The sequence below is a fragment of the Equus caballus genome, chromosome 24 (assembly GCF_041296265.1).
Source record: "Equus caballus isolate H_3958 breed thoroughbred chromosome 24, TB-T2T, whole genome shotgun sequence".
Lineage (NCBI taxonomy): Eukaryota > Metazoa > Chordata > Mammalia > Perissodactyla > Equidae > Equus > Equus caballus.
This window is the reverse complement of record NC_091707.1, coordinates 29,368,322-29,382,570: the sequence shown is the minus strand read 5'-3', so window position 1 is coordinate 29,382,570 and position 14,249 is coordinate 29,368,322. Positions and strand designations below refer to the sequence as shown.

Sequence of the window (14,249 nt, the reverse complement as noted above, 5' to 3'; positions counted from 1 at the left end):
CAGGCCAATATTTCCAAGTGGTTTTAGTCCAGAATGTCAACCTTCATTCCTCAAAAGCTGTCTTGTTATATATCCAAGCCCGTATGTTTTTTTAAATATGATGTTCCAGTCAAAGCCTTGGTAATATAACCAGTCTTTCCAATTGTGTCCTGTTAAAAGAACAGATTCTTATGGAACTTATGCAAACAATTATATTGCCATGAGAAGAAGAATACTTACTCATCAGGGGTTTTTCCATTTTGGAGGGCTCAGATAGGGAGGAAAAGACAAATGCTTCGATTTTGTTTATGAATTGCTGTAAGTCATAGTTCTTTAAGAGAATAGAGAAAAAATTTTCTTAACTCCAAAAAAAAGCAAAACATCAAAAATCAGCAATATCTCAATGAAAAAGTCATAAAAAATTGTAATCATCCCTATCAGTTTATTCTGTCCTGTGTAATTGGTTCTTGATCTTAATCTTCTGTCAGCAGTTTGTGAGGTCATCAGTTTCTCTGTTGGAGTTCTGTAATTTTTACCTAGTTTAGTTTTACAATCTGAACGCTTATTCAAAACCTGTATTTTAGAGTGTCAGAGTCATTTGCATGAATTTCTCTGAAGATGAAACATATTTTTAAAAACATCAAAGTGAAACAGCCACTGTTTATAAATAACAAAACATTTAAAAATGGTAACTGACAAAGACATTTGACCATGTCTGTGATATGTAACATTTTGAGATAATAACCAGGATTATAGCTGACAATCAGAACAGATCAGATAATTTTTTAAATATTTATATCAATAATACTCATTTATATAATACCATTTAAGAAAGTTTATCATTACTTATTTGACAATGCTTCTCATGTAATTTAACATGAAAAATAAGCCCTATTAGTTTAGCATTCTTTTCTTATAGGAAGAGAGCAAATTTCTCCGAGAAGTCCCAGGGGCCCTCTGAAAATCCCCAGAGAAACTCTCCCTCCTCTTCCAGGTCAAAAGAAAGCTTTTATTTAAGACTTGAATATTTGTGTGTGGGGGGAAGCTTGTCAAAAATATTAAAAGCTTTAAAACATTTGTTCAGATAGGAAACAAAGCTCGCTGCAAAACCATGCTCAGGTATCTATTCAAAGTGACAACAGAAATAGCCAAGGGAAACAGAGTTAAAATAGTAAAAAAAAAAAAGCCTTTTTCTAATTTTTTTCATCAAGAGCAGATTAAAAATTTACGAAAATTAACCTTTTAAGAAAGAGGAAACCAAGTTTTAATTTTGTACCTGGTTACTTTTGACATATAACTTTATTTACTTAATTGGATTTACTTTAATCCTGGCCAACTTGACCATACATGAATCTCTTTAGGGCTTTATTTTTACAAACCTTTGGTTACTTTTTTACATTCAGAATTTGTCCAGCACTTTAGGACAAATTTATCTTTCTCAACTCAAGAAACAAAAATATTTCCATTCTTTATATCTTTTTACTGAAAACATATATTTTACTTTCCCTGTATATAGACCTTTTAGAAATATATGTTTTCTCATAGAAAATTTCTCAGCATATATAAAACCTGTTTATCAGTAAACCTAAGCACTTTTCAGTCTATTTGATATAAGAAACCAGAGGCAGATAAATATATGCTTAGTATTTAACCTTTAATTTTTTTAATATTTTATCTTATGTGGAAATGATCTAGATACCCAATAAACTGTTATTATTTAATTTAACTTAGTAAAGCTATAAAATTTGTTTCCAAAAAGATTTTGGAAGCTGTTTTTTAAGTATGCAGACTATAAAACATAATTATTGTACTTAAAACTCTTACCCAGTTTTAATAATTACTCTTAAAAACTTCATGTGACATTACAGCAGTTAACTACCATCCTCAGCTGTTTTAAGTACGTATATTATAATATAATTATTATACATATAATTATTGTTAAAAAGTTTTTCCAAAAACTTTTATTTTTTTACATTTATTTAGTTTACCTGTTCTTAACAATCATATTTAGATCGTCTACAAAAACTCCATGAGACATTAAATAAAATTAGCTATTATACTGAGTTACAAGTTTTGCTGATAAATTTTGTAACAGACATGACATGAGCTCATTTGAACAGTAAACCCAGGCTGTATGTCTGCATTATAGCCAATGCTGATAACTTTGAGGACATGTTCATTTTAAATGAAAACAGTAACCTTAAACAGGCTTTCATTCATCAAAGATCATTTTGTATCATGTTAAATAACTTTGTCTCTTAGAAGTTTTTGCATATTCATTAAAGACTGCATTCCATTATGAGAGATTTTGAATCCTCTTCTGAAACAGGTTTTCAGAATGGCCATTACAATTCCAAATTATCTCAGAAGTTTACTTATTTTCACTTGTTCAATTTTAGATCAGGAATTTTGGGGGAGTTGAAGCAAAGCTCACCTTGCTGGGAAGCTCAGCAGGAGAGTAGACAAAAGAGGCAGATTTGGGTTGGCTGCTGGCATGTTTAATTATTTAATTATTTTCTCTTAAAGAGGCAGTAAAGCATTTCTAATTTTATTTAGAAGCCTCAAAAGATTAAAACAGGCTCCCAGTTTTTGCGCTGGCTTTTCCAATTGCATACATCAGTTTGGGTGAACTGAAATTCGCCTGTTTAAATATATCAATTTTTACAAAACTTTATCTTAGTTTTACTAATGCTTATACTTTTAATTATACTTTACATTAGAATTTTATTAATAAGTTTTGGTATTACAATATTGTTCAGCGGAAGCATTCCCAGTTAGACATAACATTTATTCCCAAAGAAAACATCCAGGCAATGTTGACATAACCTCTTCATATATTATTAGCTTAAATACTTTAATCTTTATAGTCTTATTAATCTTAGTAGCCTAACTGTGGCCCCAAACAATTGTTGGTCAGGTTTCTCACTCTGATTTTTGCCTCCTGACCTTTTAAATTTTTCCAACTGGGGTAAATAGAACAGATTTGTCTGATGTCCTTTAATGTTGGGGAGCAAATGGGGGGGTCCCTTTAGCCCATCCAACCTTAAGCAGTGTTTTGTTACAACCTTTGTTTTAACTTCATTTATATCTGTTCCATTTATCCCATTGGGATGAGTCCTGTGACTCTTCCCTTTCTGATTTCTCTTTGTTAACTTAACATTTTTATTAGCATCTGTAAGACTATGAGAAGCTGAGACCCCAAGTTTGATTAAGTTCTTAAGACTAGTCATTATAGTTTCCTCTTAATTTGGTCTTTCCATAGGTACCAATAAAATAGTTGTTTACCATAAGAGCTCTCTAAAAAGTTTCCCAACTTGAGGATCCATCGTTTGGCCATTTTTGTCTCTCCAGAGTCTAAAGAATATTGTGGCCACGTGGTGTTACAAAAGAAAAGCATCCCTCTTTAGACATTGCCTTATAGCTATAGGTTGACCATCAGCCAAAGTTTTTCCCAAGGGGCTCTTAGATGGAATAAATGCAGCACCTCCCATGTTAACACTTTTAAAAGGACAGATAAACAGACAGACAACAACAAATACCAAACAAGTGCGCATTCCCAAAAATCCTCGGCCACAAACAGAAGCCAAAACAAAGACCAAAACCGAAAACCAAAGTGCTTCTAGTCCCAGCTTAGTCCGTGTCCAACACTCGGTGTGCGCCCAACAAATGAAGATCCACCATGCAGATCTTCCCAAATGAGCAAGGACAAGAGACCTTGGTTGTGCACACCCGGGGGACTTACCAAAGTTTGGCCAGGGCATCGCGGTGACTTCAAAACAAATGGAGCCCAGAGGGCTGCCAAGGTACCCATTATTTTCAGCCTTTCCTGTTGGAAAAGGTTAACACAAAGACAAAAACAAAAACTACCAGCTACTTACAAGAGACGTCTTCCGAAGTCCTAAACCTAGTTTCTTCCACCACCAAAGCAAAAGTGCTGTGGGCCAACGACGTCTGGTTAGCAGCCAGTCGCTTGGGGCTGTCCCTGAGACAAGGGGCTCAGGCACCTGCAGGACAGTTTCCAAGAGAGGCCTTTAGCCAGAGGCCAGTGTGCCACAGGTGAGACGTCCACCCAGGACATTGTCCCGTCTGCGTCGCCAAATTGTTACCGAACCTGAAGTGAGTTTGCTCACCCGTTGCACAGCAAGCCAACCTCTGACACTGGGTGTGGTGGAAGAAAGTAGGAATTTTATTTTTGCACAGCACTGAGCAAGGAGAGAGGGCAGCTAACGCTGAAATCCCAAATTTCCCAAAAAGCTAAAAGGAAGGATTTTTATTTGGGGTTTTAGGTAGAGGAGGGGGAGCATATGGCCTTGCTGGTTGGAGCTTTCCCACCAGCCTGTCTTTGGTCTTGAGACACTCGCAGAGAGGAGGGAGCCCGTGACCTTGCTGGTCAGCAGCTTTCCCACCAACCTGTATCTCTTTGTGGGGAGGAGATGATCCAGGTGCTTGTCCTTGATGGTGTCTTTCTCCATGGAGGAGAGTGGATTCTGGAGCCAGGAAGCCAGAGAGTAAGCAGGGAATGAGCGTTTTGGTTTTAACCTCATATATGCTGGGTTTAATGTGGGGAAACTGATATCAGGGTCGATATCACTATGCCGAATTTATAAATTAAACTTTATCATGGATATGTATGTATAGAAAAAAATGTAGTCTATAGGGTTCTGTGCTGTCCAGGGTTTCAGGATTGGGGTCTTGGAATGTACCACTGGGGGTCTTGGAACGTACACCCTCGGATAAGGGGAGGACTACTGTATTTGACTGATCCAGCCCTAATTAACTCAACCAACATAAAATAACAATGCAGCTTTTCCTACAATTAGAAATATTGCAAAAAGTACAGCTTCTTGTAAAAATTTACAAGTAAAATAATGTGACTCTAACAAGCTAGCTTTAAAATATAATACAAAATCTGAATTTACCAGTAAAGCAGCGAACAATGGCTTATTCAATAAAGAGTATTGGGACAACTGGCTAGCCATTTGAAAAAACATGGTTGGATTCCCATTTCATTCCTTACAGCAAAATAAATTCCAGATTTAAGCATTAATACTGAAGCCAACATAATCCCAGAAAATAAAAAGGATTCTCTCAAAGTAATCTCAAAGAAAAATATAAAACCCAGTAAATATGAAGAATTGATTGATAAATTTGACTATAGTCAAATTTAACTTGTTTTTTCTTTTTACAAAAAGCATATTCAAAAGAGAATAACTTGGAGCAGTTGCCTTTTGTCTCCATATGGACGTGTATACTTAAAACATGTGACTCTTTCTCTGATTTGTCTTTTAAAACCAAGTTTAATCAGATTGTCTTGGTTCATGCTTCCATGTTTCATTGGCTCCACTAGATGGCCTTTCTTCTTTCTATCCCTGGCTGGTACATTGTTCACCTCTCTCTTCATCTATTCCTAGAGTGCATCAAAGGGATGACCACAAAGTGACAGGAGCACACAAGTGGAACACCTAACATTTCACAAGGAAATGCCTTTCCAAAGATTTGATGTTTAATCTTCATTGAGAGAAAAAAATTGGAGTTTTCTAGGGCAAGGGGGTGAGGGAAGGTGGTAAATAGCATTTGGGGGATGGGAATTGCATGTACAGATGTACAGAGACAAGACACAGTCAAGTATATTCAAAACAGAAAATAGCCAGAGGATGCAAAGTGTGCAAAGCATAATGGAAAATGATATCAAAAAGGTCATTTGACACAGCGTACAAAGAGTGGCATTCAGAAGTTATTGGGAAGATATATAGGGGATATCTGATTAGATATGTGTTTACAAGAGACAGGATTACCCCAAACGCTGAGAATAGACTGAGGAGAAGACAAACTGGGGACAAAGACACTGGTGAAGGGCAAGTACCAAAGGGAGCATTACAATACACATATTTTAAATATTCAAAGTTCAATTTTGAGCAAGAGCTGCAGCAGTTTCAAAAAGAGGACCAAAGTCTTATTTTTACTTTTCCTAATTAATTTTATGCAATTAGTAATCTATTCAAATTAATTACTTCAATCAGATATTTATTGTGCTTTAGGCACTGTTCTAGGTGTTGGAATACAACAGTGAGCAAAACAGATAAAAGGAACCCTGCCTTCATGGAGATTATATTCTGGTATTCAAAGCAAATCCTCCAAGAGGATACCCATACTGCCAAACTAAGGTGAAGAGTTAGAGCAGACAAGCTTAGCCAGGAAGCACAGTAGGAACAGGGTCAGGAGATTTTATTAAACAAACAACAATTTGCTTACACTTTAACAAGAATTCATTTCTTCCTCTCTTTCCATTACCAGATAAACCCAAGAGGTTGGGTGGGACAAGCATTATTATCATGCTCCTTTTCCGATTTTGGAGAAGAATGTTAGAAAATTTAAGTAATTTTCCCAACTTTATTACATCTCTTTTGATAGCAGTAGACACTGTCACTACAGGGAATCCCGTTGTGCACATGTCCACCTTCTGGTCACTGATGGGATGTCCTATTGCACTACTCTGGAAGTCACGTTCATTGACCTGATGTCTATAGACTTCCCCTGATGGTGTGAACCTGCAGTTTCTGCTTGTTCTATGCATATCGTTGGGAAAACATTTCCATGATTCCAAATCCCAATCCCGTCCCAAATCACACACGTACCCAACTGCTGACAAATGAAATCAATTATGTCGACAACAAGAAATACATCCTCTGCACCTTTGAGAAGTTACTTTGGGAGTAAACAAAGAGAGGCAAAACTCATTCCTGGGTCCTCACATGTCTGTCTCCTGCCTTTCCCATGAGTCATATCTGTGCTCAAGAAACACAAGGGGAACCAATTCAGGGGGGAAATGGAGCTTTCTTTGCTACTTACAACCATGAACTGTAGATACGAGGATGTTAGCAAATGCCTTTGCTTGATGGCAATGTTTCTGATACTGATAGAAGGGAAGTTCTCTGCATTTGTTTGTAAACTGTCAGAAATGTGCTCAGTTTTAGACAGGTAGTACACTTCTATTGCCAAGAGACTAAAACTTAATAATGCACAGGATGTCAAATTAGAGGTATTTTCTTATCCTGAAGAGTGAGCCTTAGTCTCCTTGGGACCAAAGTGTTTTCTATGGTGCATAAATAAAGCAGTCAACAGTAAAAGAAAAACAGACAAACTAAGAATCACAATGAGTGGCAAGAAAACTCCTCTTCTGACAGATGCTGGGCCACTGTCAACACTACTTCCATAGCCTCTGTGCAGGCAGTAGGGTGGGGACCACCCATAGGTGCAATGGCAGTGATGTTTATTATTGCAGATCCCTTTCATGTTGCAGGTCTCAGGCAGGCAGACTTGTGACAGGAGAGACAGACTGACACACTTCTTGCGTATGCAGATCTTTCCTGGACCACACATGGTGCCATCTTTCACTTCACCAACATCTGGCATGTCCATCCCTGAATGGTAGCCAATACTCCAGCAGGTGACACCATTGATGTGACTGTGCCGCAAAGCAGAGTGATCTCTCAGGTGGGGAATATCTCCCACATTCTCACATTGAACTCTCCCACAAAAGATATCTGAGGTATTACATTTTAGGTATGTCGTGCCATTTACACCACAGTGGCCAAAATGGCTTCCCTGCGAGTTGATTTTCTTTATAGCAATTCTGAGATGCACTCTGTGCACCTTCACCAAAAATCTCCCTGCACTGCTCATCATGGTTGTTACATCTCTTTTGATAACAGTAAGCACTGTCACTACAAGGAATCCCATCCTGCACATATCCATCTTCTGGGCACTGATGGGATGTCCCATTACACCACTCTGGAAGGTCGCATTCGTTGACCTGATGTCTACAGAGTTCCCCTGATGGCATGCACTTGCAGTCTTGGCAACAAAGCCCAAAAGCACAAGCAGCCCAGGCCTCAGAGCGCAGTTCAACAGGCAACAGGGATCTTGCTCACACTGCTTTATAGATCCACAGTCACATTCCTCTTCTCCTTCAACCACGCTGTTCCCACAGCGCTTCAGCATAAAGACTTCCCCTGGACTTGGAGGACTGTGCAGACATGATCCCTGGTTTAAAGTGGTCTTTGTAAAATCTGCATAACTACAATTGGTGAATCTCTCCGCAGGCGCTCTGACAGCATTCATGATGCAACCACCTTGTCCACACAGACTTCTTCATCGTGTTGCATACCCAAAGTATGACCTAACTCACGGACCACTGTGATGGCAAAAAGAGACCAGGGGTCTCATTGGAAATTATTAACGCCACAATCAATAGGAGGATGACATATTCCTGCAACATAGTCTATACCAAGTACAATTATAAGTGAATTTTTTATGAAAATATGTGCAGCATCATCCTGTAGCTGGGAAAGACTGATTCGTTTCTACTGAGAGAAATTCTCCAGAACCTGTTCCATGCTTATTTTGATCTCTCTCTTCCTTTTTGTTTTTAGCTTGGGTAAAAGTTTATCCATTTTATTGATATTTTCAAAGAAACAGCATTTGGTTTCATTGATTATCTCTATTAATTTCCTGTTTTCAATTTCACTAGTTTCTACTCTAATTTTCATTATCCCTTCTCTTCTTCTTACTTTGGATTAAATTAGGTAGTTTATAATTTATTTTGGATATTTCTCCTTTTATAATATATGCAACTAGTGTTATACATTTTCCCAAACATTGCTTTTGCTGCATCCCACGAATTTTGATAAGTTGTATGATTTCCAGTCTTTGAAATTTGTTAGGGTAGGTTTTAGGCCCCAGGACATGTTCTGTTTGGTAAATGTTTCGTGTGAGTTTCAGAAGAATGTGTATTCTGTTGTTTTTAAAGTGTTCTATAAATGTCAATTACATCCAGTTGATTGATGGTGCTGTTGAGTTCAGCTATATCCTTCCTTACTGATTCTCTTCTTGCTGAATCTACCAGTTACTGATAGAGAGTTGTTGATGTCTCCAAATATAATAGTGCATTTGTCAATTTCTTCTTGCAGGGTTATCATTTTTCACATTAAGTATTTTGCCATCCTGTTGTTAGGCACATACACGTTAGGGATTGTTATGTCTTCCTGTTACGTCTTGACTTCATCATTATTCAATGCTCCTTTCTATCTCTGAACATTTTCCTTGCTCTGAAGTCCAGTTTGTCAGAAATTAATATAGCTACTCCAGCATACTTTTCATTCATGTTAGCATGATCCTTTTACTCATAATCTGTATCTTTATATTTAAAGCAGGTTTCTTGTAGACAATATATACTTGGGTCTTGTATTTTATACACTCTGACAATTTCTGTCTTTTTTTTTTTTTTTGGTGAGGAAGATTGGCCATAAGCTAACATCTGTTGCCAATCATCCTCTTTTTGCTTGAAGGAGATTGGCCCTGAGCTAACATTGTGCCAATCTTCCTGTTATTTTGTATGTGGGTCACCTCCACAGCATGGCTTGATGAGTGGTGTAGGTCCATACCTGGGATCCAAACCCATGAACCCAGGCCACCAAAGCCGAGTGCACTGAACTTAACCACTAAGCCACTGGGCCGACCCCATGATAGTTTCTGTCTTTCAATTAGCATATTTGGACCATTCACATTTAAAGTGATTATTGATATAATTGATTAATATCTACCATATTTATAATTTTTTTTCTGTTAATTGCTCTGGTTCTTTGTTTCTTTATTTGCCTTCCACTCTTCTGTTGTTGTGTGGTTTTGTGTTTTTTTGCCTTCTGTGGTTTTCATTCTGAAAATATTTCTCATTCAAATGAAGCCTAGAAATCTTAGTTCCCTTAAAACCCTTTGCTATCCCCTTATAGCATAATTGTCTTAAATATTCCCTCTATATACACTGAGAACTACATTAGACAATATAATTTTTCTTCGGCTATCAAACATAATTTAGAAAATTCAAGAGAAAAAGGAAATTCCATTGTATTTCCCCATATTTTGACTCTTTCATTGTCCTTTTTCCTTCCTGATGTTGCAAGATTTCTTGTTTTATAATTTCTTTTCTGTTTCAAGAATTTTCTTTAACCACTGTTTTCAGCAGGTCTGCTGGTGACAAATTATTAGTGTTCCTTCATCTGAGAATGTCTCGATTTCCTCTTCATTGTTGATGTATATTTTCACTGGAGAGAAAATTCTGGATTGACAGTTTTTAAACTCCTGTGAAATATTTTGCTACTTCCTTCTGGGCTCTGTGGGTCCTAATGAGAAATCTGCTGTCTTTCAAACAGTTTTCCCCTATGGGTAAGATTGGGCAAGATGTTGTTGCTTTCCAAGCACTTTCAAGATTTTTCCTTTGTCTTCTGCTTTCAAAATTGTGATTATGATGTGTCTTGACATGGATTTCTTTGGGTATATCCTGTTTTTGATTCCCTCAGCTTCTTGAATCTGTAGGCTATGACTTTTGCCAAATTTGAGAAATCTTCAGCCATTATTTTTTTGAGTACTTTTTGGCTCTGCCTATTCTCCTCTCCTGTGACTGTGATAACATGAATGTTAGATCTCCTGTGATAGTCCTACAAGACCCAGAGGCTCTTCATATTTTCTCCAGTCTATTTTCTCTGTGCTTCTCAGATTTTACAATAACTTCTTCTCTACATTCGAGTGCACTGATTATTGCCTCTATTTTGTTGTTGAGCCCATCCAGTGACTTTCTGGCTTTGGCTTTTGTACTTTTTAGTTATAAAATTTCCATCATTTTGTTTTTTATATCTTGCATTTCTTTGGCGAGACTTTCCTTTTCTGCAAGTTTTTTATTTTTTCCAGTTGTTACAATCATATTTGTCATTGCTCATGGGAGCATTTTCATGATGGCTCCTTCAAAATCCTTATCAGATAATTCCAATATCTGCATCATCAAGGAGTTGGCGTCTGTTATCTTTTCTCATTCAAGCTGAAACTTTCCTAGTTCTTTGTATGACAAGTGCGCATGACAAGGGAGGATTCTGAACATTTTGGGTGTCATATTTTGAGGATCTAGATCTTATTCAACTGTCAGGCCCCCTCTGGCTTTGCACTAGCAGAAGAAGAAAAGCATCACTATTGCTAGATGGTAGTAGATGTCCGGATTCTCCACTCAGTTTCTGTTGACATGCCAAGGGAATCCTGACACTGTTAAGGAGTAGAAGTTAATTTCCCCCTCCTTGGCCTCTGCTGATACCACCCCGGCTGGGAGGTTGAAGGATGCCTGATTACTGCTGCCCAACCGACCTCCACTAACATTGTGGAATGGGGGCCTCATTACTACATGGTGAGAATGCAAGTCCCAGAACTCTATTTTGAGCTTCTCTTTCATCACTCCAATGAGGAGGATGAAGTACCTCATTAGAACTGGATGATATTGGAAGTCTAAGCCCCACCATGTTGCCTTTGCTGATGAGGATGCATGCAGAGGTGCAATTTTCCCATGACATTTGGCTGGAGTAGGATGGTTATTTTCTGAAAGTTTTCTGTCTTGGCAAACTGCTCATTTCTTGGCCCATTGGCTAGAAAGAGAAAACTTGTCTTGGGGCTCTTTTTCTTTTTGGCTGCATCTGTTTCATTTCAGGGTTGCAGGCTTCTCCAGACTGCAATGAGGGTAAAGAAAATGCAGAGAAATCACCACCATGTTGTTCCTTAGGTCCCAGTGTCCCTAGCTGGTCTATATTCTTTGCTCCACCTTTCCAAACCTTATGTTTGTTTTATGTATCAAGTATAGTGTTGTAACCTATACTGAGTAGGAGCAATGGGAATAAGAGTGTTTACTGTATCTTTTCAGGACCCAGAAGACCTCAATGCTATTTTTTTAAAGTTTTTTTAAATTCTTTTCCTTTTTCTCCCCAAAGCCCCCCAGTACATAGTTGTATATTCTTTGTTGTGGGTGCTTCTAGTTGTGGCATGTGGGACGCCGCCCCAGCATGGCTTGATGAGCAGTGCCATGTCCGCGCCCAGGACCCGAACCAACGAAACACTGGGCCACCTGCAGCGGAGCACGTGAACTTAACCACTCGGCCACGGGGCCAGCCCCGACAATGCTATTTTTAAAAGAAATAACTATCATTCCTTCTTAAAGCAAGAGAGATTAAGCCAAAACTAATTTTGGAAGCTTTCAATCCTTTCCCATCTCTAGATCTCCCAGGATACTGTTCTGTCTCTCTGAAGCAGTCACTCTTAGTCTTCCTCAGTTATCTATCTCCCTGGGTTGAGTTTCTTTGCTCTGCTTACTGGTGCTACTAGCTAGCTACTAAAACTTTTCCAGGATTGATCTTCCGTAGTTTCCTACTCTCTCATTTCTTGGGGTATGGTTTCTTCACTGTTAATTATCTCTGGTATGGGAGCAGATTTTATTCACTGAGTTCAGCTAGAGACAAACCTCTTTTTTTACCTACCCCTCCTAAGACAGAGGTGTCTCTGGTTCTGCCTGGATGAATGAAACAGTTTATGAAAAGGAAGCTCCCAAGCAGATTTCTGAGGAAACCAGAATGAATAGAAGAACCTTTTCTTGAGAGGAAATAGAAAGAGACTGTCATTAAAAAGGCTTCTATTTGATAGTTATCTCACAGGGTTCTGAATCTTCCAGTTAAATTAGGAGGTGGCAAGGCTTGCTGGCCAAGAATCTCTTTAAAACAGAACCTTCCCAGGGTTAGAGTTAATATTTTATTGAATTATTTTTATTCCATGCAATATTTATATAGTTGAAATCGTCTTTTGGATTATATATTTTGTCAAATACCATACCATAAATTCTTGACCAAATCATTTTGAGCATATTTTTCTCCAAAACACTATAGTTTAGTATGGAATTCAATTTTAAAAACTTGTATATAAAAAATAGCAAGGTTATAAATTGTATAATACAAAAATTTATTGAACACTGTAATTATAAATGGAATTACAGAATATCAATGTTGTCTAGATTATTTAGAAAATATTTGATCCTGGATGTGGATTTGGTCTTGACCTAGAAAGTTACTATAATTGAGTCCGATAGTGAAAAGTGATTAGACAGTCTAGGCCAATGCAACAGCATAAGCAAAATTATGAAGCAGAAATAAATCTATATTGTAGGAGGCCATAGGATGGAGTTAAGGAGGCTATCCAATTCCAATTATATCGAAGTCAGACATAAAGTTGTATAGAAATGGTGGAGCCAGAGCAAGATATCCTTGAGAACTAGTTGTTTCTGGAGAAGTGAAAGATCCTTGTTGCTAAGCAGCTAAATCTAGAACTTAGTCTCCTGAGAGACAAAGGGGGAGGGTTTATGTTTCCCTCTGTTATGTGAAGTCTCAGCTATCAGTCTTAGTCCATTGATAGGTGTGGTACAAATCATCTAGAAAGAAAAGGCCATGGAAATGATTGTTTCTTCTGTTGGTAAGTCATTCATCAAGTTTGGCTCTATGCATAAGTTGGTAGCCAGAGTAGTACATTGGATAATGTTAAGTTTCTTAATTTATGTTTTGTTTTCCTTTTTAAAGATGGGAGAGACTTGCACATGGGTGGGGGGTGGTGGTAAAGGTATTGCAGGTAGGGTGACCAATCATTCCAGTTTGCCTAGGACTAAGGGGGTTGCTTGGATGTGGGACTTTCGGTTTTAAAACCAGGACCGTCCTGGGCAAACTAGGATGAGTTGTCACCCTAATTGCCAGTAAAGAACAGGTGAAATAGGAAAAAATAGAGTCTAGAGCAGAGAAAATTGATAGAGCCAGTCCTCAACTAGGTATGAGATATGATCTGGAACAGAAGATGAGGGCTACTGCCTGAATCTGCAGGAGGATCACTTTTCCACTGAGTCTGGGATGTGGAGTGGGGTAGAGGAGAGGTAGAAATGGGCATGGATTCAGATTAGGTTTGTAAAGGTAAAAATCCTAGGAACCATTTTGCCTTTGAATTTGGCATCACTATAGATATACTTTTCTACTGTGTCCCAGAGTAAGGAATCCATTTTATTTTGTGACCTAGTGACCACACATATACAAACACCCACAAAATTTTGGCACCATATGTGTAAGAGTTGCTAAGGAACTTCCAGGAATGTCCTTGAATATCCGTATTCAATTTCCTTTAAGAAAAAACTGAGGTAATGACCCATTAAATTGATTTCATAACACTCTATTGAGTCAGACATTAGTCACAGAGAGGTGAGAAAATGGTATATTCGGCATGATAGAGTAAGAGAGGAGACAGAGACGGGTAGGTAGAGGTCTTGAGGAATTTGGAACAGCAGTGGGGAAAGGAAGAAAGAGTTGCTAAAACATATGGAGGAGGGCTGTTGTCTACTTTGAGATTCCAATAATGTTAGAGAATATGGATTTTGT

The 14,249-nt window shown here is 38.0% G+C and overlaps 2 protein-coding genes across 2 annotated transcripts in view; one reads left to right on the top strand and one right to left on the bottom strand.

Moving 5' to 3' along the window:
• Window positions 1-7,026: 7,026 nt before the first annotated feature.
• Window positions 7,027-8,375, bottom strand: LOC100053796 (disintegrin and metalloproteinase domain-containing protein 21). The gene is given in 4 exon segments (XM_005615181.3): window positions 7,027-7,596; window positions 7,598-7,863; window positions 7,866-8,108; window positions 8,111-8,375. Coding segments are annotated over 4 exon segments (1,344 nt in total).
• A 4,832-nt stretch (window positions 8,376-13,207) lies between these two features.
• The window catches only part of LOC111770481 (disintegrin and metalloproteinase domain-containing protein 21), a 33,102-nt gene continuing 32,060 nt past the window's right edge, over window positions 13,208-14,249 (top strand). The window contains exon 1 of the mRNA XM_070249164.1: window positions 13,208-13,305. The gene's annotated coding sequence lies outside the window, so the exon portion shown is untranslated. The remainder of the gene's footprint in view (window positions 13,306-14,249) is intronic.